Source organism: Mauremys mutica, chromosome 10, assembly GCF_020497125.1.
Source record: "Mauremys mutica isolate MM-2020 ecotype Southern chromosome 10, ASM2049712v1, whole genome shotgun sequence".
NCBI classification, from domain to species: domain Eukaryota; kingdom Metazoa; phylum Chordata; order Testudines; family Geoemydidae; genus Mauremys; species Mauremys mutica.
Window position 1 is genome coordinate 2,357,194 of NC_059081.1, and position 22,352 is coordinate 2,379,545.

General features: G+C 63.6%; 1 protein-coding gene across 1 annotated transcript in view; it reads right to left on the minus strand.

Moving 5' to 3' along the window:
• The window catches only part of WNT6 (Wnt family member 6), a 28,973-nt gene extending 13,751 nt beyond the window's left edge, over nucleotides 1-15,222 (minus strand). The window contains exon 1 of the mRNA XM_045031628.1: nucleotides 15,054-15,222. Within this exon, the coding sequence (XP_044887563.1) occupies nucleotides 15,054-15,130 (77 nt within the window). The 5' untranslated portion in view covers nucleotides 15,131-15,222. The remainder of the gene's footprint in view (nucleotides 1-15,053) is intronic.
• Between the last annotated feature and the right edge of the window lie 7,130 nt (nucleotides 15,223-22,352).

The following is a 22,352-nucleotide window of genomic DNA, read 5'->3' on the forward strand; positions in this document are numbered from 1 at the left end:
CTTCACAGCCCCCACAGTTTCCCCCTTTTCTTCCCTAGGCAAGCTGGACTTGGAGTCCTGAGCCGGCTCAGCCCCCGCCCCGCCGGCAGGGACCGGTGCACGGAACGATCCCTCAGCCTGGGAGAGAGAAAAGGCCGTGGGGGTCCCCAGAGCCAGGGCAGGGCTGGCCCTCCCCGGGGCTATGGCCAGGCCTGGGCTGACGGCTCCTGCCCCATCCCTGGGGAAGACAGTGGCACAGGTTCGGTCTCTCGCCTTCTCAGGCTGCATTTGTCCTTGCATCTGCTCCCCCACCCCCACCCCTCTACTGTCAGTTCGACCCCTCCAGCCGGGTCTACAGGTAGGGGCGGCTCTAGGGATTTTGCTGCCCCAAGCACGGCAGCAGCCTGCGGGAGGTCCCCGGCCCCGCGGATTCGGCAGCAGCCTGCGGGAGGTCCCCGGCCCCGCGGATTCGGCGGCAGCCTGCGGGAGGTCCCCGGCCCCGCGGATTCGGCGGCAGCCTGCGGGAGGTCCCCGGCCCCGCGGATTCGGCGGCAGCCTGCGGGAGGTCCCCGGCCCCGCGGATTCGGCGGCAGCCTGCGGGAGGTCCACCAAAGCCGCGGGACCGGCGGACCCTCTGCAGGCAGCCACCAAAGGCAACCTGCCTGCTGCCCTCGCGGCGACCGGCAGAGCGCCCCCCGTGGCTTGCCACCCCAGGCACGCGCTTGGCGTGCTGGGGCCTGGAGCCGCCCCTGTCTACAGGGCCCCTTTAAGGGAGCCCAGAGGCCAGGGCCCAGAACAAGGGCATTGTGGGGGATGTAGTCCGCAGGGACTGATGGGCGGCAGGGTCCAGGGGAGCAGGTGACTGCAGAGCTACCTAATGCAACCTCCTTGGTCTGCCCAGGCAAGAGCAGGCACAAGCCGAGACTGGGAGTACGGCCTGGCCCAGGGCCAGCTGGGGTGGGTCAGGGAGCCCTGGGGCACCCCTGGGGCAGGGGGCAGGTTTAGACCTGCCCTGGTGGGTAGCACCGGCTGGGGGGCGGCTGTGGCCATGACATGGTGGGTGAGGGCTGGCGCAGAGGGGGGCCCCGGGGATGGGGATGGGGCCGGGAGGGGATGTCTGCGGGATGCCCGCCTCAGTGGGGTGAATGCTGTGGGGGGGGACACTCGAAGAGTGTCTCCTTGCCCTGGAAGGGGAGCAGCTGCCCTCTGGCTGGAGGACTGAGGCACAAACTTGCAGACCAGGGGCCCAGCAGGGAAACTGAGGCATGGCCCCACCCAGCGCCAGAGAGGTAAGAACCTGCTGAGTCCCCCGGGGTGGGGTCTGGCCAATGTCTATACATCTCTAGCTCCTTTAACTGCCAAAGGCAGGGCTGCTCTTCCCTCGCTAGGGATCCAAAGACCCCCAATGTGCTCCACAAACCAACCGTCACTCCTGCGCTCAGTAAAATGCAGCCACCTCTGGGGTGGAGTGTGGCCGCTGCCTCTCACCAGTGCTGTACAGGCCTGTGGGAGGGCGACGTGGTTCACCCTGACTCCTCCACGGGGTGCCCGGGCAGGACGAGGGCTAGAGGTTAGTTCTTGGGTTATAGAACCCGGGCAGCTGCCGTTGAGGACTAGTGTCTTGTATGAGCGTCTCTCCTGCATTAGCGACTCCCCGTGCGCAGGGCCCATGACCCACGGTGGCGCCGTTCTGATTCCATCCAGCAGAGCGCAGCAGCGTGCGGACAGACCCGCTTGCGGTACCCTGCCTTCTCCAAGGATCACAACGCGCTCCCAGCCTCTCTCACAGTGACCCCAGCTCCCCAACACGGGGCAAGGGTATCACAGCCCAGGGCTTCCAGACGGGGAAACTGAGGCACACAGAGGGCGAGTGAGGCCCTCAGGTCTGCCCTATCGTGTACCACCCTCGGCCTGTGGCTTCTGAGCCCGGACCAGGACCCCGTCCCCTGACTCTGCACTAGACCCACAACCTGCTCCTTCCCGTTCCTCTCCGGGCCGCGGGCCCAGAGCTGCACCGCTCCAGAGAGTGCCGGGGGGCGCGGGGGTCAGCTACTCTGGGGATTGGCAGGGTCTCTCTGAGGCGTGGCTGGCGGAGCCGGGGGGCCGGACTTTCATTAAGCGACGACTCTTTGTACTCAGCGAAAAATGAGGAACAAGCCCGAGGGCCGTTGGATCAAATGCCGAACTGCAGCTCACCCCGGCCTGCTGGGCCGGAGGGGCCGGGAAACACACGGCCCAGCAAGCGCTGGGGGCTTCGGGCCTCTGGCCTGCCTACCCCCCGGCCCTTAGTGCAGAGCCCAGGACTGCCCCCCTTCTGCTCAGCTGCCCCACTGCCTGCCTTCCCCCCCTCCTCAGGCCGTGCCCTCCCTCCCGCTGCCCAGACGGCCCCGGCATAAGCCGTGCTGCAGTGTTCATTTCCGCTGGGCTCCTGCCTCTCGCAAGGGGATCTCGCTGGGCTCCAGCGAGTTGTTTTCCTTTGGGGGGGGGGGGGCGCTTGCAGGAGGGTGAGAAAAATGCTGCCAAACTGCTACTGCTTTGGCGAGGGCTCCTCCGCCGCAGCCTGGTCTGCCTGAGCTTGTTCCCCTCCGAACCCGGGGGGATCTGCAATTACCGTGTCCCGCCCCCGCCTCTCAGCCACTCCTCCCCCTGCCCCGGTGAGGGAACCCGCTCAGGAATGAGCGGGGCTGGGATGATGCCCCGGGAGCAGGGGAACGGCCCCGCCAGGCCCTGCCGAGCCCCCCTGCTGCAGCTCCTGTTCTTGGCTTGGGCCCTGCCCGCCTGCTTCACTCACCAGAAGCGCCAGCGTTAGCTCCTGTCGCTGTGCACAAGCTGCCGAGCGACCTCTCTGTCCTGGGCGCTTACCGAGCACTGATCACCCCCGGAGCCCCTCCGCTCGCTGCGGAGATGCAGCTACCTCTGGGGCAGAAGGCGGCAGCTGCGTCACAGCTCACAGCAACGCAAACACAGGCTGGGACGTGAAAGTGGATCTCGTGCCCTGCAGGGGGCATTGAGGGGAACAAAATCCGGCAACTCGGCTGGTTTTTGCCTGGGGTTTTGGCTCTGCCAGGAAGCAGCTGGGGATGTTGGTGTTGCGCCGCACATGGTCATCGGCCCGTTTTTCCCTTTGAAGGACTGACCCCACTCCCTGCCGTTCCTGGGCCCCGTCACTGGTTCAGCACAGAGCCTGAGATTCCCAGGCCAGAGGGACCCTGGTGATCATCTAGACTGACCGGCTGTACCACACCGGCCACAGAACTGCCCCAAAGTCATTCCTGGAGCAGATCCCTTGGACACGCGTCCCATCAGGGTTATAAAGGTCAGAGAATCCCCCAGGCCCCCTGGGAACTTGTGCCAATGACCCAAGGCGCTGAAAGCATCGTCATGCCTGGCACAGAGGGGGAAACTGAGGCACAGCTGGCTGCTAACCCGAGCCGCCTCCTGGTTCCTATCCCGCTGCTGAGGCAGCCCAGCGAGGGGCCCGCTGAAGCCAATGGGAAGAGTTCGGGCACTCGGGGAGTTCTGAGGGGTCAACGCTCCAGGCTGAGCTGCAAAACACAGACTGATCCTCCCTGCTCCTAAGCCCCGGCTGTGCTCAGCACATGGGGATCTCGGCCATCAAGGGACGAGGGGCTGCCGGAGGTTAGGGGGCTAGTCCTGCGGCTCGGGAACCAGCCCCACGGCTCGGGAACTAGCCCCGCGGCTCGGGAACTAGCCCCGCGGCTCGGGAACTAGCCCCATGACTCGGGAACTAGCCCTGCGGCTCGGGAACTAGCCCCGCGGCTCGGGAACTAGCCCCACGGCTCGGTAACTAGCCCCGCGGCTTGGGAAGTGGCCCCACGGCTCGGTAACTAGCCCCGCGGCTCGGGAAGTGGCCCTGCGGCTCGGGAACTAGCCCCGCGGCTCGGGAACTAGCCCCGCGGCTTGGGAAGTGGCCCCGCGGCTCAGGAACTAGCCCCGCGGCTCGGGTGCAGGCTTCCCACCGCAACTTTGGTCACAATTGGCGCCAGAGGGTCCCAGCCTCATCCCCAGCAGAAATCGCCCACCACCCGGCAGCTGGGCACTATTTCCCCATATCTGCTCAGGGACTCCCGAGTGTTGGACGCTATTGCTACAGCAGGTCAGGAAGTTGGTACATTGTCAGGTGGGGGGGGGGCTGGGCTAGCAGGGTCTGCGGGTCGGGAGTGAGGGGCACTGGCAGAGCTGTGGGGGGAGCCCAGGGCTGGGCTAGCAGGGGCTGCGGGTCAGGGGCACCGGCAGAGCTGTGTGGGGAGCGGTACGTCTCTCGTGAATGCTAAATTCCCCCTAATCCAGCCAGATCTCTTGGGGGGGTCACTCCTGACAAGCACACACACAGATATTTATTCATTGCCCAGCTGCGCCGTAGGCAGCCTGGGAAGACACGGTCCCTGCCCCAGCCAGCTCACGAACGAGCAGAGAGAGTAGGGGAGGGGCCTGCAATCTGCTTAGCCCGGCTCACCCTACTGCACAACACAACCGCCAGGAGAAGAACGGTGCCGAGGCTGCAAAGCCCACAGCCAGGGCAGGCCAGAGCGCAGGCTGCTGGTGCGTCTGCGGGACGAGACAGGCCGTGAGCTGGGAACTCGAGATGACCGGCCCCAGGAGCCTGCCCCAGCCAATGCCCCGGCCGGCTCAGCCCCATCATGCCCAGTTTCTCCCTAGCCCGGGCTGCCTGGCCCAATCAACCCTATACCCCAGCCCAAGTCCCTGCTGCGTTTGAGTGGGGCTGCCTCCTTCTCCAGCACAGACTCATAGACTAGCAGGGTTGGAGGGGACCTCAGGAGGGATCTAGTCCAACCCCCTGCTCAAAGCAGGATCAACCCCCAGGCAGATTTTTGCCCCAGATCCCTAAATGGCCCCTCAGGGACTGAACTCACACCCCTGGGTTTAGCAGGCCAATGCTCGACCCACTGAGCTATCCCTCCCCCATACCCCGCTGCAGCCTGTCTCTGCCCCTCGCCGCTCTGCACGGCCGGCACCGTCTCTGAGCCCCAGCACCGCAGCGGCCGAGAGGAGCAATTGCAGGGAAAGTCTTGCTCAGCCCTGCAGCCCGGGCTGGAGCGTGCTCAGGCGCACTGTGGGGCCGGTGCCTGGGCTCTCTGGTCTGGTGTAGGAGCCACGGGGCTGGAGCATGCTCAGTGCAGACGGACTCTTCGGAGAATTTAGCTGTCAAATGCTAACAAGTCTCTACCGAGCATGTGCAAACAGGTTTCTTTTCAAAGTCTGGACCAAAGGTTGGTGGATTTTCGCCACGATGGCAAAAGGCAGATCTCTGACACCAAGGCACATTCTCTGCCCCCACCCGCACCAAATTGCAAGCCCCCGCTCCAAAGCATGGAGGCGTTAGCGCATCTCAACCCAACAGCTCCAAGAATTGTCTGTGAAATGGGGCAATCTTAGTCTAACCCTCTGATCTCGTGCTTGGCACCGGCTGAGTCATTTCTTGCTAAAACGTTCCCCAAAATTTCAGCCGGAAGCAGACGCCCAGCGTGGAGAACTCCCAGCCAGACTCGGTAACATCTGGCAGAGTGATAAGCAACTGAGGCAGGGTCTGAAAATGCAAGTGGCAGGCAACCGGCGCTGTCGGTGCTGCTGCCAGGTCTGCGGACAATCGACCCGTGGCAAGAGCAGCTGGCTAACGGCTGGTGGACACGTGGCAGACGTGAGTCTAGGCGAGGGGAGAGGTGCCACGTTCAGGCAGGCGTCTGGCGAGAGGGGCCACCGGGGACAAGGCCTGGGGGGGTGGTGGAGAAGCGGATGAATATCTGAGCGAGGCTGGGGGCATGGGGCAGCCAGGGAAGGGTTTGAAGGGGAAGGCCGTTAGCTGCAGTGCTGGGGGAGGGAGGCGATCCGGGCCCCTACCAGGTGCAGTTCCTAGGGAGCCAAGGGGGGACCCAAAGATGTCTGGGGCCGGACTGCACAGGCTCATCTTGTGGAGAAGCAGCAGCGAGGCCTGGCCAGGCCGGGATGTGCCACAGACAAGTCCCTGGAGTTCCAGGCCAGAGTGATGGGGACGCTGGTGGAGCTGGGCCCACCCGGGACAATCGGGTCCCCTCCCATCACATAGGGGGCTCTGATGGCCTCCGCTTTGCCCTCCTCCCTTGAAGGTGGCTCCTCTGCTCCTGCCGCCCCAGCTCCCTGGAGAACCCTCCACCCCGGCAGCGCCGAGACTGCAGCCAGCGCCCGGCGTCACAGACCCCTGCTGGGTCTCCTCGCCCCCTCTGGTCATAGCGCCGGCCGAGGGGAGAGGGGGGCGTGGCCGACGTGTCTAATTGCATTGAGATGGGGGAGGAGCCTGGGGAGCCCAAACTGGCATCACAGCAGGCTGGGTTGGCTTGACCGTCCCCTGGGCTGCGTCCGGCGGTTCAGAAGCCCCGTCGGCCTGCAAGGAGCCCTCTGGAATTGCTGTGGCTCGCTCCCATGTGCTCCTCAACGTAGGGACCGCTCTGTCAGCTGCATTTCTCTACACGCAAGGCAGTTGTGGGGAAGCAGCTAACTGGAATATGGCTCACTGCAGGTCACGTGCGTGCACTTACACAACTGGCTGCAAAGTCACGTGGCCAGTGACTCATCCCACGGCAAATCATCACTTGGACTAAAATCCAGCGGCTCCTGCCAATAGCGCCTTCCGTCTGAGACGCCTGAAGCTCTTCACAAATAGTCATCACTTAAGCCCTGTGGCTTGAGCATTATTGCCCCCATTCTATGGAGGGGGAAACTGAGGCACGGGGCAATTTTAGTGATTTGAATAAAATCACGCAGCACGTCATGGGCTCCTAATCCTATGGATTAAGCACTCTGGGAAGAATACCTTCACCCTAAGCAAGGACTAGAACTCAGAGTCCTGGATCACAGGCTCACCCGCTCAAACCCACTAGAACATGCATCTTCTAGATGCTAGAAAAGGCAGATCAGGGGCTGCTATTCACTCTCTCTCCTGAGAGAACAAGGGAACATGCAATAAACGCGAGAGGCACCAAATTCAAAGTAGATAAAAGGGTTGATATTTTCACGCTGGTGCTTACCTAGTGGCAGTGAGTTCCACAGGTTATCAGGGAAGCCAAGGGCTTAGTGGGATTGAAGAGCAGATCCAAACGCGGATGAGATAAAACCGATGACCAGTGGGACAGTCCCTCCAGCGTCAGTCGTGAGTCTCCCATTTTATGGGCTTAGGAGGAACCTGCCCCCCGCCCCCACCCAGGCAGTTTGTTCCAGAAAGGGGCAGGTGAGGGCCTGTTGCTCTGAAGAGGCTGGGGCAGGGCACGGGGCTGGATGGACCCTTCTCTGATCCCGTCTGTTTTCCTGCTCTCCGCCGACTCCCGCTCAGAAAACGCCACCGAGAGAGCATGGTGCACGTGGACCCTGGCTGCTCGTGCAAAGCAGGAGGACACGTGCAAGCGAGTAACAGGACAGAGAGCTGCCTGCCTCGTGCCCGGCTGGCCGACGGGGATACCGAAGCCCGTGGTGACAGTGACAGTCCATCCTCCCGAGGCTCGTCCCCAAACCATGTGCCAATGATCACAATCTTCCTCTCCTCCTAGATGAACGGGGTTGCGGGGCTCCACTTTCCCCAAGAGTTGGGGTCCTTAGCTGGCCCCAGATTGGCCAGGTTCCCGTCTGCCCCTGTCCTTTCAGATGGATACAGGAGGGTGCAGAGCCGCTCCGTACCGGGCTCTGCGGGGCCTCCGGCTGGCGCCCGATCCTCCCCACTCGGCACTCCGTCACCCCACAGCTCCTGCCAAGCGGGGCTTGGAGCGGCTGCCTCCGGAGGAGAGGTGAAAGGAGCTGAGCCCAGGGAGCTCGGCTGCACGATGGCCGGGGGGCTGGTCCCTTTCTCAGCAATTCCATTGGGTATTTATTCAGCACCCGCCCGTGCGCTGGGCACGCTACAGCCCACGTGCCAGGCCAGCAGCCCCGCCCTGACGAGCGTGTGTGGGAACAGGAGACGATGCCAGGCGGAGGGTAAGAGACTAATAAGGAGCAGAGGGTGAGGAAGCGGAGGCCGGGAGTCGCCCGGTGACTCAGGTTGGGCAACACACATCTCGCGCCTCCGATGGGCCGTGTCCAGAGGAGAGGGCGAAGGTGATGGTCGTGCTCCGTGTGCGGAAGCTTGGCATAAGCCGGGAGCAGCGTTAGTCCAGGGGGCACAGGGCATGGGGTTTGTCATGGGCTGGACCCAAGAAAAGGGACAACACACCCGCCTGCCCCCTGGGCATCACGCTGCGTCCGTTCCCGTTCGAATCCCCCTCCTTCCGGCGCTGATCCGCCCTCGCCCGCTCTGCCGCCCGGCATGCTAACCTGCGAGCTCAGCAGCCCGCAGCAGGATGGACGCTCGGGGCCGGGTGCCTCTAGGGTCCAGGTGCTGCCAGCAGGACTGTGTGTGGAGAACGGCTGGACACCAGGACCCGGCGACAACCCTCCCAACCCTTAGCTAGTGCGGCCAAGGTGGAATTCACCAACTGGGGCTGCCGGCCTGGGATCGCCTCCTCCGCTGTGCCCTGCCTCGGGAAAGGGTGTGTAGCGAGGTCTCCCAGCTGGCCTGGCTCCATCGAGGGGTTGTATTAAGTTGCCCCTCACCGTGGTATCGGGTCTGTGGGTTTGACGATGGCGGCGTTCTTAACTGGACCTGCTGGCGTGAGTGCGAGTCTGTATCTACCAGCCCCCCGCCCCCCACGACACTAGCACACCCCCAGTGGGTGCAGGAGGTCAGGCGAGCGGCTCCGCACGGACCCTTCTGGCCGTGACCTCCCGTGCCGGGTGAGAGGTGCCCGGCCATGCCACTCACAGGGAGGCCCGTGTACAATGGCGCCGACGCTTGCAGGAGAGAGGACGGCTCGGCTCACAGCTTAGGCAGCGGACTGGCACGCCAGGCCTCAGTCTGCCCGTGGCCCTGCAGATGTCATGGACTCTGCTCCTTGGTTCCCGACCTGTGAAATGGGGAGAATCCTTCCTTTCTCCCCACGCCCTTCGCCTGTCTCGCCTGGCCGCTCTCTGGGCCCGGGTCCGTGCAGCACCCAGCACAACGGCAGCTTGGCCTGGGCTGGGGGCTCCAGGCTCTACTGGAATACAGAGAATCAATACGGCGCCTTAGCTGCCTGGAGTCCAGCTGTGCAGGGCTTCGCAGTGCCTCCAGAAGGGGCCGACAGTCACTTTGCTAGACTGCTGGGCCATCTTGCTTGGGATTTGCAGGGCTAGACGCAAGCCCACTGCGTCCCACTGCGAAGCCAGGAACGTCCCTCTGCCAGTGGTCTGAAGCCCCCTTTCCAGCCCAGCCGGATCACCAGGTAGTGAGGGCGAGATCCGCCGCTGCACAGAGCCCGGGTGTGTTGAAAGTCGTCCCAGTGGAGACGGATTAGTGAGCAAAGTGTTGGTGAGTCCCAGGGGCATGACCCACTGGGAAAGGATGTAGCAAAGCCTGTCACATGGCCCTGTTGGGTCTCGTAGCTGTGTCATGGCCACAGGTAGACGGCACACACCGCGCTCTGCTAAGACATCACTTAGCATGGAAGCTAAGAAATGCTGACCTTGCTGAGTATAACCTTAACTCTGCCCTCTTTTGGAGCAGCAAAAGCGCTGTCTGCCTAGTTCTCAACACACGCTTGTACATCACAACCCGAGTGAACCACAACACTCCAAAGCTTTTCCCCAGACCAATTTCAGCTCCAGCCAACCTGCTGCGAGCCCCGGCTGTTATTCCAGGGCTGTGCAGCACCCAGCACAGTGAAGGCCCGAACACAATACTCCTAAGAGCAGAGCTGTTTAAAAGCAGATCACCAGGATTTTCGGATCCAATGGGAAGTGTGTTTCTTTCTCAGAATCAACATTTCCCCAGGACTTCACCCCCAGGCTAAGAGCAGGCCTGGGAAATCTGAGCCTGAGGTTGAAAGTGCTGTAAAGTTATGAGTGACTCTAAACTGGGTGCAGATGGTGTTGCGTTGCTCTGGATCCAGATCAGAATTCACTCCAGTGGACCTGGTCCTGATTTATCCTCATGTAAACGAGAGCCGAATTTGGACCAAGCACACTTGGGGCAGCTTTAACTAGGGGGTTGCAGCTCTTCTGTGTACACCTGTGTTTGTCTGTCTGCAGGGCTCGGAAGCGGAGAATCTGCGTGTGAGAGAGAGAAGAAATATGGGAGCTGGGGCAATGTGTGCAGGGGAAACAAATGGATCGATCCTTATCTGAGACAGGTGACTGTGGTAGCGTGTAGAAGGCGTGTACATGAACACAGGTATTTGACATGTACATTATGGGCCAAAGAAAGGGGCTTGGATAAAATAAGAACTGATCCAAGTCCTGCCCTAAGCCCAAATTGAACCTTTTCTGAGCTACTGAAAAACCAAGTTCGCGTGTCTTGTGACTTTCCCCATGGTCCCCGCCCCGCCCCGCCCTTCCTAGTGATCTCCAGAACCCAGTGCAGCCTCGCACGCGTGCGATGGTCCAGGTGACCCAGCGATGGAGTGGGGATGTTCCAGGGGGGTCACCGATCTGCAGCGCCCGCGCTGATTGAAGTCGCGCCTTTGGGTTTACACCTGGGGGGATGGCGCAGAATCCAGTCCAGTGTGTGGTGCAGCCAGTAAAGGAGCAGGCCAAAGAGAACCGGGGGGGCGGGGGGGGGGGAGCGAGAGATGAAGGGGCTGGTTGGCAGGAGGAGAGGATTCAGCCAGGGTGAGCAAGGACAGGGGGACAGAGGGGTTGAAATGTTACCGATCGTGAAAGGTTCCCTGCTGGGCTCACTGTCCAGCATTGGTACCTGAGATCATTCGGCGCAGCCCGAGTCCGGCCCCGGCGCTCCCTTTCTCCCGCACCTGGGAGCACCTATAATTAACCCCATCATGACTGACCTCTCTGTGACCTGCAGAGTTCAGGGAGCTGCCGCTCTGGCGGGCCCAGAAGAAATCGCCATTGAAGGGGGGGGGAAGTGAGCCGGGGAACAAGGGGAACCTTTTCCCCACGCCGCCTGCCCCCTCGCCGGGGGGCCTGTTCTAGTTAGTCGGAGTTACCCAGAGTGCTTTGCTTCATTTTGTCAGGAGAAACCTGCCCCGACCGCTCGCCTCCTGCACGGCCCTGGGACGGCGCTGTGGCCATGAGACCCGGCACGGGATGGGACCGAAGGTAAAACACCCCTTTCAAAGACGGTGGGGACCAGTCTCTGCTGTCGCTCCGGTGCAGTTCCAGGCCTGCTCGCTGGCCCCGGTAAAATCCCGCTGCAAGTCAGGGCTGCTGGGGGCTCTGAGAGCCGCCGAACCAAACCGCAAACCCTGTCTGTGATGGAAACCGCTTCACGCCGGGGGGGCGCTGCACCTCGGGATTGTGACAGCAGGAGGCAGCGAGATAGACAGCTCCTGTCTGCCGACTGGCTCAGCCCATGTTGATTTCACTGGGTGGCCTCTCCCACTGTCTTGAAAGCAAACTGTGTCTTGGGAGGGGGGACCCTTTTTTTTAAAACATGCTCCCATTTCCCCTGTGTTTCATCAGCCAGGGGAGAGTGGGGCAGGCCGCCTGGCAGTGGGAGAAAAGCCCTGGGGCCTTCATTTTCTGGCCTGGCTAAACCATTGTCCACGGTCACAGTAGCCAGCCAAGATCAATGCCCCTGTGCTAGGGGCTGGACAGACAGTCACCGCCCTGAAGGGATTCTAGTGTAAATACCCCGGGCAGAGAAATGATGGAAGGAGAAACAGAGACACCGAGTGGGGCGGGGGCTCGCGCAGGTCTGGGGCAGAAATAGGCCACAGGCTAGTCCAGTGCTCCACCCACTGGACCACGCTGCCTTCCCACAAAGCACTATCAATCCGTCCAGAGGATAAAACTCAGCCCCAAGAACACCACCGTGGCCACGCACCCGGCACATGCGCTGCCAAAGCCTGAACCTGCCCTCCGGGGCACTAATCACCTGACTGCCACAGGCTTCAAGCTGGAGTCCGGAGTGGGGGGTGCGGGAGGATCACTCCTGTGTATAGACCTGGCCCTTTGAAACTCAACAGCCATTCGAGGAGAAGAACCCAGGTGTTCCTCTGAGTGTCCAGGCTGAGATCCACAGCAGGAACCGCGACCGTCTCCTGGTCGGCGGGGGGAGTAAGGACGTTTTAGCTGGGACGCCGCAGCAGCGTCTGGATCTCTGGGCCCCGGGGGCTGAGAGGGTGATCGTGGTGGGACAAGTCGCACGAAAAGCTCCCCTCAGCCTGAGCTTCATCTAAGCATGGTCAGAGTGTCGATGGGGGGGCAGGTTCTTCCCTGGAGGGCCAGACTGACGTACGCTCACTGAGGATTGTTTTATTCTAGCATCCGGTCTCACACACAACTGCTGTTCGTTGCACATGGATTTCCCCTTGCAGTGCTGAGTGAGTACCCGGGATGGGCCGTGGATCAGTGTCGATTCGATTTGGGGCTCTACGCTGAGGGGTTTTGTTGTTTGCCGTTGGATTATTTTTAAATCTTTTTAAAATTATTTTAAATTTTTAAATTAAAATCTTTTTTCTTTTTTAAAGCCACGAAAAAACAACATTGGCTGACCGTTCACCCTGATCTACAATCTCCCCTAATCTCCCCGCGCCGGCACTGCCAACACACACACCGTGACCCCTTGCAATGATACGAGCCATCTTTTAGATGAGACACAAAATCCACAGCCTGCTACCGTCCAAGCCCCTGTAACATGGGCGCTAAGTCTGATGTCCTGGCCAAATTCCAGCTGGAGTCATCATCGTCTGGGTAAATGCCCATTGATTTAAATGGGGCCACCGGTTCACCCTCTGTCTACTTTATCCCTCATGCTGTTTCGATGGCATTCAGGATTTCTTATCACTGGCCATCCGAAATACTCTGCCTGACGATACTGTTCCACGCTGCTGCGCGCCTCCCCAGAGCTGGCTGCACCAGCGTGCTTTGTGTTTGCCATCGCTAGCTCAAGGGGCTCTGCTGAAGTCTAGCATTGCTAGGCCTAGGATGATAAGGGTAAGCCGAGATCAAGCGATAGAGCAATGCGTTAAGCAACAGACTGCGAAATAGCCAGGAGGAAAAAAGGTAAATCTGTCAGTCACCATGAGAGGCTGCCTCCAGGAAAATGAATGTTTGCCGTTGCATACCTGGGATCTGTGTGCACCCTGCCCTTACAAATACTCACCAATACCTGTATGCCCCGTACACCATCCCCTGCAGCAAAATTCCAATGTGTCCCTTGAGCGCCTCCTTCCCCGGTAGACAAATACAGTAGGTCCTACTGAAATGCTACAGAGTAAAGGGCCAGATCCTTCCGTGCTGCTCTGCTGCTTTAAACCAGGATCTGTTTCTCCCAAACTTTCCTGCCACCGTCTGGGCTGCAACCTGCCCTCTCCTGGCGAAGGGGACCCAGCGGTGGGCTGGGAGGGCAAGGGGAGGGAGGGGGGAGGCGAGCTTTATGTTCGGGGTCAGGAGAGTGTGACAATGTGGAGATGAATCGCCTCCGAGCATGAATTATGGCCCGGGCTGCACGGCGGGGGCTGGAATCCAAGCACTTAAAAGCGGATAAAGACGGGCTCGGCAAAATTCTTCCTAGATTGAAATAGTTCATGTTCCGACAGATCCCCGGGCTTTCCAAGGCTGGGTCCCGGCTGCAGCTCCTGTCACGAATCCCCCACCCCCGCCAGGATCCCGCCTCGCAGGCTGCGCCTTTGATGCAGGCACCATTACAAATGGGGGGGTGTCCCTGCTGCTCCGGCCCAAGGGCGGGCTCCGGGGGGGGGGGTCGCCTCATGCTAGTCCCCGGCTTTTAATTAAAGTGGACTTATTGGAGGGAAGACAGGAGCAGGCAGGGAAGGGAGGGGACTCCGTGACGGCCCCAGGCTTGCAAAGGCACCGATCCAGGGGGGCAAACCCTGAAATCCTTGCACAGCTGTTACTCACACCCTGCTTGGCCCATTGCCTCCAGCTGCCTGTGGACTCACCCCAGCTCCACCGGTATAAACCCTGAGGAGCTCCCCCGCCGGCTGAGTGAACCCTGAGCAACCCCCCCAACGCCCGCATAACTCCCCTAATGCCCGAGTAACTCCCCCACCGGCTGAGTGAACCCTGAGCAACCCCCCTCAACGCCCGCGTAACTCCCCTAATGCCCGAGTAACCGCCGCAACACCCGAGTAACTCCCGCAACACCCGAGTAACTGCCCCAACACCAGAGTAACTCCCTCAACGCCCGAGTAACTCCCCCACCAGCTGAGTGAACCCTGAGCAACCCCCCTCAACACCCGCGTAACTCCCCTAATGCCCGAGTAACCGCCGCAACACCCGAGTAACTGCCCCAACACCCGAGTAACTGCCCCAACACCAGAGTAACTCCCTCAACGCCCGAGTAACTCCCCCACCAGCTGAGTGAACCCTGAGCAATCCCCCCAACACCCGCGTAACTCCCCTAATGCCCGAGTAACCGCCGCAACACCCGAGTAACTCCCGCAACACCCGAGTAACTGCCCCAACACCAGAGTAACTACCTCAACGCCTGAGTAACTCCCCCACCAGCTGAGTGAACCCTGAGCAATCCCCCCAACACCCGAGTAACTCCCCTAATGCCCAAGTAACTCCCGCAACACCAGAGTAACTCCCGCAACGCCCGAGTAACTCCCCCACCAGCTGAGTGAACCCCGAGTAACTCCGCCAACACCCGAGTACCTGCCCGGACACTCATGAAAAAACGCTGGATAAACGCTGGCAAACTCCGCCCATAGTCTGTAGCGCCCCACGCCTAGTAATGCCCCAGCTGCTGTGCCAGCGGGGGCTATGGGGCGAGAGGCAATCCCCCCCCCCGGCTTTTCACAGGTTTATGTGCTCCTCTCCCCCCCTTCCGATTTTGCAGGATACGATTTAATCCGCTGTAAAGCTGGATGTGCTGCCCCGACTTTCCCCCTCCAGTCCCGAAGCACGTCCCTGACCCGATGCCCCCGTGTGCAACCTCCGCCGATCCGGGTCCCGGCGCGCGGGTCCGACTCCGGATTGACACCGGCGCGGTCTCCCCCCGCGCCCCGGAGGTGAGCGCTCCTTGGCCGCGGGGCCGGGGCGGGGGGCACCCCCGGGGCCCGGCTACTCACCACCAGAGCCCGATGATGTTGGCGGGGCAGAGCAGGATGAAGAACAGCCCCAGCTGGGTGCGGGACGGGGGCAGCATCCTGGGCCGGCGGGGCGCAGGTAGAGCGCAGCGAGCTGCCACCCGCGGTCCCCGCTGCCTGCTCCGGGGCTGGGGCGGGCGGGCGGCGCGGAGCCAGGGGCTGGGGCAGGCTCGCGGGCGGCTCCGGAGGGGGAGGGACCGGGCTGCGAAAGCATCTGCCTCCGCCAAGGAAACCGGAGCCCGAGGGGACGGGGCGGGGGGGGGGCGGGATGGCGAGCGCCAATTCCGGGAGCGCAGCGATTGGGATCGGCCGCCGGCAGCCAGAGCCCCGGGGCACCGAGCCGCGCCGGGCGGAGGGGGCAGCCCGGCCCCGGGAGCGCCCAGCCCGGCAGAGGGTGCCCGGCCCCCGGACCCAGCCCGGCAGAGGGTGCCCGGCCCCCGGACCCAGCCCGGCAGAGGGTGCCCAGCCCCAGGGACCCAGCCCGGCAGAGGGTGCCCGGCCCCCCGGACCCAGCCCGGCAGAGGGTGCCCGGCCCCCCGGACCCAGCCCGGCAGAGGGTGCCCGGCCCCCAGACCCAGCCCGGCAGAGCGGTGCCCGGCCCCCCAGCCCCAGGGACCCAGCCCGGCAGAGGGTGCCCGGCCCCAGGGACCCAGCCCGGCAGAGCGGTGCCCGGCCCCCCGGCCCCCCGGACCCAGCCCGGCAGAGCAGTGCCCGGCCCCCCGGACCCAGCCCGGCAGAGCAGTGCCCGGCCCCCCGGACCCAGCCCGGCAGAGCAGTGCCCGGCCCCCCAGCCCCAGGGACCCAGCCCGGCAGAGCGGTGCCCGGCCCCCCAGCCCCAGGGACCCAGCCCGGCAGAGCGGTGCCCGGCCCCCCAGCCCCAGGGACCCAGCCTGGCAGAGGGTGCCCGGCCCCGGGAGCGCCCAGCCCGGCAGAGGGTGCCCGGCCCCCGGACCCAGCCCGGCAGAGCGGTGCCCGGCCCCCGGACCCAGCCCGGCAGAGCGGTGCCCGGCCCCAGGGACCCAGCCTGGCAGAGCGGTGCCCGGCCCCCCAGCCCCAGGGACCCAGCCTGGCAGAGCGGTGCCCGGCCCCCCGGCCCCAGGGACCCAGCCCGGCAGAGCGGTGCCCGGCCCCAGGGACCCAGCCTGGCAGAGCGGTGCCCAGCCCCCCAGCCCCAGGGACCCAGCCTGGCAGAGCAGTGCCCAGCCCCAGGGACCCAGCCTGGCAGAGCGGTGCCCGGCCCCAGGGACCCAGCCTGGCAGAGCGGTGCCCGGCCCCCCGGCCCCAGGGACCCAGCCCGGCAGAGCAGTGCCCGGCCCCAGGGACCCAGCCCGGCAGAGGGTGCCCGGCCCCCCGGACCCAGCCCGGCAGAGCAGTGCCCGGCCCCAGGGATCCAGCCTGGCAGAGCGGTGCCCGGCCCCCCGGCCCCAGGGACCCAGCCTGGCAGAGCGGTGCCCGGCCCCCCGGCCCCAGGGACCCAGCCCGGCAGAGCGGTGCCCGGCCCCCCGGCCCCAGGGACCCAGCCCGGCAGAGCGGTGCCCGGCCCCCGGACCCAGCCCGGCAGAGCAGTGCCCGGCCCCCCGGCCCCAGGGACCCAGCCCGGCAGAGTGGTGCCCGGCCCCCGGACCCAGCCCGGCAGAGCAGTGCCCGGCCCCCTGGCCCCAGGGACCCAGCCCGGCAGAGCGGTGCCCGGCCCCCGGACCCAGCCCGGCAGAGGGTGCCCGGCCCCAGGGACCCAGCCCGGCAGAGCGGTGCCCGGCCCCCGGACCCAGCCTGGCAGAGGGTGCCCGGCCCCCAGACCCAGCCTGGCAGAGCGGTGCCCGGCCCCAGGGACCCAGCCCGGCAGAGCAGTGCCCGGCCCCCCGGCCCCAGGGACCCAGCCCGGCAGAGCGGTGCCCGGCCCCAGGGACCCAGCCCGGCAGAGCGGTGCCCGGCCCCAGGGACCCAGCCCGGCAGAGCAGTGCCCGGCCCCCCGGCCCCAGGGACCCAGCCCGGCAGAGGGTGCCCGGCCCCAGGGACCCAGCCCGGCAGAGCGGTGCCCGGCCCCCCAGCCCCAGGGACCCAGCCTGGCAGAGCGGTGCCCGGCCCCCCGGCCCCAGGGACCCAGCCCGGCAGAGCGGTGCCCGGCCCCCCAGCCCCAGGGACCCAGCCCGGCAGAGCGGTGCCCGGCCCCCCAGCCCCAGGGACCCAGCCCGGCAGAGCGGTGCCCGGCCCCAGGGACCCAGCCCGGCAGAGCGGTGCCCAGCCCCAGGGACCCAGCCCGGCAGAGCGGTGCCCGGCCCCCCAGCCCCAGGGACCCAGCCCGGCAGAGGGTGCCCGGCCCCAGGGACCCAGCCCGGCAGAGCGGTGCCCGGCCCCCAGCCCCAGGGACCCAGCCCGGCAGAGCGGTGCCCGGCCCCCAGCCCCAGGGACCCAGCCCAGCAGAGTGGTGCCCAGCCCCATGCCCCCTGCAGCGCCCAGCCCTGAGGAGTTACTCCCCGTGAGCTCTGATCGGCCAGCCAGCCATTCGCAGCCCAACTGAGCCAAGTCTGCGCCTAACCATTGAGAACACGGCCAGGCCAAGGCTTCAGGGCCGAACCCGCCCTTGTGTCCTGAGCTGCTGGCCAGCCCCCAGGGTGCTTCAGAGATGATCCGTCCCCTAAGTGCCCCCATCCTCCAAGACACTGACCAGAGATTTTCCTGGCTCCCAGCGTCCCTGCTCCCGCTCCCAGCGGGATATCCCTGGAGGAGCCCCCCCACACCCGCCTTGGCGGGAGGGGTAGAACGGGAAAGGAGGGAGGTGGGGAATAGCGAGAGTGCGAGGAAGAAAGGGAAAGGGACTGGGGCAGAGGATGGGGCAGGGGTGAATGGGGAGGGGGCAGGATCCTTGTCGGGAAAGCCTAGGGAGCTCCCAGGAATGAGCCGATCCCATCTCAGGTGTGGAGGGGACCCAGCGGGAGACAGCCCAGTCCAGGATAATGCCCCAGATCTCCCTCACGGAGTTGGGCCCATTTAAAGCGGGTATGATTTTAAACGGATACAGCGCAGTGCACCAGGCTGTGTGGACGCTCTGACTTCAGGTTAGTTTCAGACCAGGTTTAAACTGAACCAGGGGTTTCCACCTTTTTTCATTTGCGGATCCCTCAACATTTTCGAATGGGGGTGTGGCCCCGTCGTCGGAGGGCCCCGGGCTTGCAAACCCACTGAGCTGAAGTGAAGTGAAGCGAGCTGCTCGTCCGAGTCCTGGCCGGAGCTCACCCTGGGAACCGCCGGGGCGGTGCAGAGCTGAGCTGTATCTCTGCTCCAGGGGGTGTAGACTCTTGCTGCCAGATCAAGGTCAAGGTCTTGGTCCTTATCTTCAAGCACTCGGTGGCCAGGACTCCCGGGATCAAACCCAGCTCCACTCTTCCAGCACCAAGGAGCACCCCGGGGGCTGGGGACCCGGGGCACAGGGGTGGGCTCCTAGCCATGGCGGGGGCAGGGTGCACACTATGTGGGGCATGGAGAGGTTGGGCATTATACCTTGTGGGGCTGGGCACCTGGCACCGGATGGGGACCATGGACAACGGCTTTGCGCCTCGCCCCGTGGGACGTTCTCCCATCTGGGAAGAAGAGCGAGGGCCCTTGGGGGCCAGTCCCAGACTGCGGAACGAGCTCCCCATGGAACCAAGGACCATCCCAGCCCCACTCCACATGCCAGGTGGGGTCCATTCTCCCCCCAGCCTCCTCGGCCAGAAACGCCGCGCGACATGAGCATTACAACAACCAAATCCTGCCAGAACAAACCAGCCCCTTGCACGCCCGACTCTCCCCGCGGGGACAGGATGAACCACACCTTGACAGATGTCGGTCACGCCACGCAGTGTGCCACTGGAAGGTGCCCAGATGGGTGGGGTGAGGACACGTTGGTACCAGCCCCTGCCTAGCTCTCCGCTCCCCCTGCCAGTGAAGAGCAGGGCTTTCCCTGCGTTTTCCCAGGCAAATCCCACCTTGTTCTTTCCAGCTCGGTTTCTCACCTCGCTGGGGCCCTGTACCGCTCTCCCCTCCCCATTTACTGCCCTCTGCACATTTGGGGACCATTCTGGTTCCCCGTCCATGAGAAGCCCAGGCCTAGCAGGGCCCCGGCAGGCCCCTCTCTTGTCCCAGTGCCTCCTCCTTGGCTGCAGCCTTTCTTCCCCCTCTTGGCCAGGTGTCGGCGCCCAGCCGCCCGATCGGAATCCATCCAGAGAACAGGATCCCGCCCGTCACCCTGAACTCCGCCGTGTCCCATCAGTGATTCCCTTTGGGGATCCTGCCCCCGCCAAGCCGGCGAGTTGGTCTGGGGAGCCTGACTCTTCCCAGCACCCCGCACTGGGTTTACAAAGGAGCCAATGGTGCCCTGGTGCTGGGCCCGTGCTCAGAAGGGGCCCCGGCCACCCCGTGCTCCTTATTCCTTCTCCCTCCCTCCCCCCGTGGGGCCTGATCCAGCAATATAAAGAGGCACGTTGACTTCAGTGCACCTGGGGTCACTGCTCCCCTCCCCCCAGCACTCAGCCTGACATGGGTGGGGCTGTGGGGCAGCGGTGTGGCTAGAGTGGAAATTTGGGTGAGCCCCAACGTGCGGGGAGCCAGGCAATGACAGACGGGGCCAGCCCAGCTCCTCCCCCGACGCCGCGCGCTCTCCCGAGCCCGGTGCCCCCAGACACAGGGCACGTGCGTGGGGCGGCTCCAGCAGTGGCGCCGCGTAGCTCTCTGAAGGGCGCGCGCAGGGCTCGGTCCTGGATTTCAGGGTCCCCAGTGACGCTCCTGGCCGCTGGGGGCAACACTGCACCCCTGCTCAGAGCTGGGTGGGCCTGGATGCTAGGGGGGTGGTGTGGGGTCCGTATAGGGTGACCAAATGTCCCGATTTTATAGGGACAGTCCTGATTTCTGGGTTTTTCTTATATAGGCTCCTATTACCCCCCACCCCCATCCCGATTTTTCACACTTGCTCGCTGGTCACCCGAGGTCCGTAAGGCAGGCAGATGAGCCCCTCGGCCTACCGCGTGTCACGGGAGCGCTGGCCCTTTAAGAGGAGCTGGGCTTAGCCTCACCTCCTGGGGCTGGTTAGCTGCCTGCCAGGTGATGGGCGGGAGGCCAGAGATCAGCTGCTCGCTGGCCTGACCTGACTTGAGAACTAAACCCAGCCCCGAAGCCAGGGCCTGCGACTCGACGCCCGCCCGGCCCCACCGGCTCGTGGGAGGTTTGCTCCCCTGCCCCTTGCCCTGTTGTCTGACCGGGGTTAAACGTTCGACTGCCACAGAGGCCATTGCCGGGCTCTCTTTCCTGCCCCGGGTTTGCACAGCAGCAGGACAGGACCCTGCTTTTCTCCCACGGCCGCCCCGACCCAGAGCGTGGCCTAGGGCGCCCAGAGAGCCAGGGTGGCAAAGCGGGACACGTCTCCTTTCAGGGCGGGGGTCTCGTTGCAGAGACTGACGGCTGGTCCCCCTGCCGCGTGGGGCTTTGCTGACTCCTCTCCGCCTGGGACTCCCCGTCCTCGCCAGAGGCTCTCGCCCCTTTCCCGGCTTCCCCGCATGCCTTCACCTGCTCTCTGTCTGCACCTTCTTCCCCAGGGGAACGGGGCTGTCGCTGCACTTTGAAAACGTGCCCCCACCTCACAGCCAAACCGCAAAGGCCCCAGACGCCCTGGAGTCTCTGCTGGGATGTCTGGGCGGTTTTCTCTGTCGCCACGTTTCTGGGGCTCGGTATTCAGACTCGGAGCAGCAGAAGAATGACGGGGGGTTGGGGGGGGTGGTGCAAGAGACAGAGCTAGATCTGCAACCTCCCCCAGCGTGGTTCAGTGAACCCCCAGCAGAAGGCATCTAGCCCTCTGCAGGGCTCGGCTCCGGGCCAAGGCAGGGGCGGAAAGGGGCAGGGGCAGGGGCAGGGGCAGGGGCAGGGCAGGGGGGCTCGCAGGGCTGGGGCGTAGTAGCGCTCATCCCATGGGGGCTTTGCTCTCAGGTTCCCCGGACAGAGGGGGTGGCCCAGGAGGGCTGAAATCTGAGCCACATCTCGTGCTGAAAAGCTCCCCCCAGCGCTTGGCATTCTGAGCCAGTTTAGAATCTGCCATAAAGGGACCACGGGGCAGGTGAAAACCGTTTATCTGATGTACTAATGGCAGAAAAATCCCTTTGATTCCTTCCACGGGGGGGGAGTTCAAAGGGGAAAAGAGCCAAAGCCTGTTCTGCAGAGCAGCAGGTGCGTCCGATTGCAAAAGCGCAATCCATCATGTCTGCATCAGTGGGGGGGGGGTCAGCACAGGCCCCCGTGCCCCCCTCCCTGCAGCACCAGGCCTGGGCAGCCCCCCAGATATCTGGGGGACGCCGGCACATCGCAGGAGGGCCAGGGAGGGGTATCAGCCCAGTGGAGATGGGTGAATGGGATAACCAGGGGGTTAGATTTATTTATTTGTGAGTGTTTCTGTGTCTCTCCTCCACATCAGACCTGAGCCCCTCCTGGACGTGAATGAATGTAGCCTGTGAGGCAGGGTGGGGTCATTATCCCTATTCTGCAGATGGGGAAACTGAGGCATGGAGAATCAGGGACTCCCCCACAGTCTGGAACAGAGCCCAGATCTCCTGAGTCCCAGCCCCGTGCATTTAACGCCAGCCTTTCTAAAACAGAACAAACCGATATCAAAAGGGCCAGATCCTTATCTGCCATCGGTCGCCACCCCTCCGTCCCTGCAGCTCCGCTCACTGCTGCCAGCGGAGGACCTGGCCATAGACTGTGGGGGCAAAGGGGTGTGGCGAGAGACCAGTCATTTGCCATCCACCCACAGCACCGACCGAGCAGATCCGGTCCTTTGTCTCTGGCTGGTTCCTGCCTCTCCCCTCCCAGCCCTCTTCCCCCCGTCTTTTGTGTTATTGCAAATTATAAAACAATTTTGTCCTGCCGTCCCACATTCTTTTGCCTCCTGCAAGAATTTTAATGTATTTATTTTTGCTATTGGGAGAGCGCCGTTCCTAAGTCGCCCCTGCAAAGCGAGGACCGGCCACGCCCACTGAGGGAAATTAATGACCGAGCAGTTTTCTTCTGCTCGCAGGCCCCGATTACCTACAAGGCTTGACGAGCCCTCGGGCAGGGGACTTCCAGATTTGTCTGTGCCTTGGTAAAGCGTTTCCCCAACAGAGGTGCTTAATCTGCATAATACTTTGGCCACAGAGCTCAGAGGCAGAGGAGCTGCCGGGCTCTTACCGAGTTATCAGCTATTAATTGAGTTATGGTTTGCACCAAGCACAGTGAAGTGTTGTAAAAGTGTCTGGTGTTATTAGTCATTGTCATGCT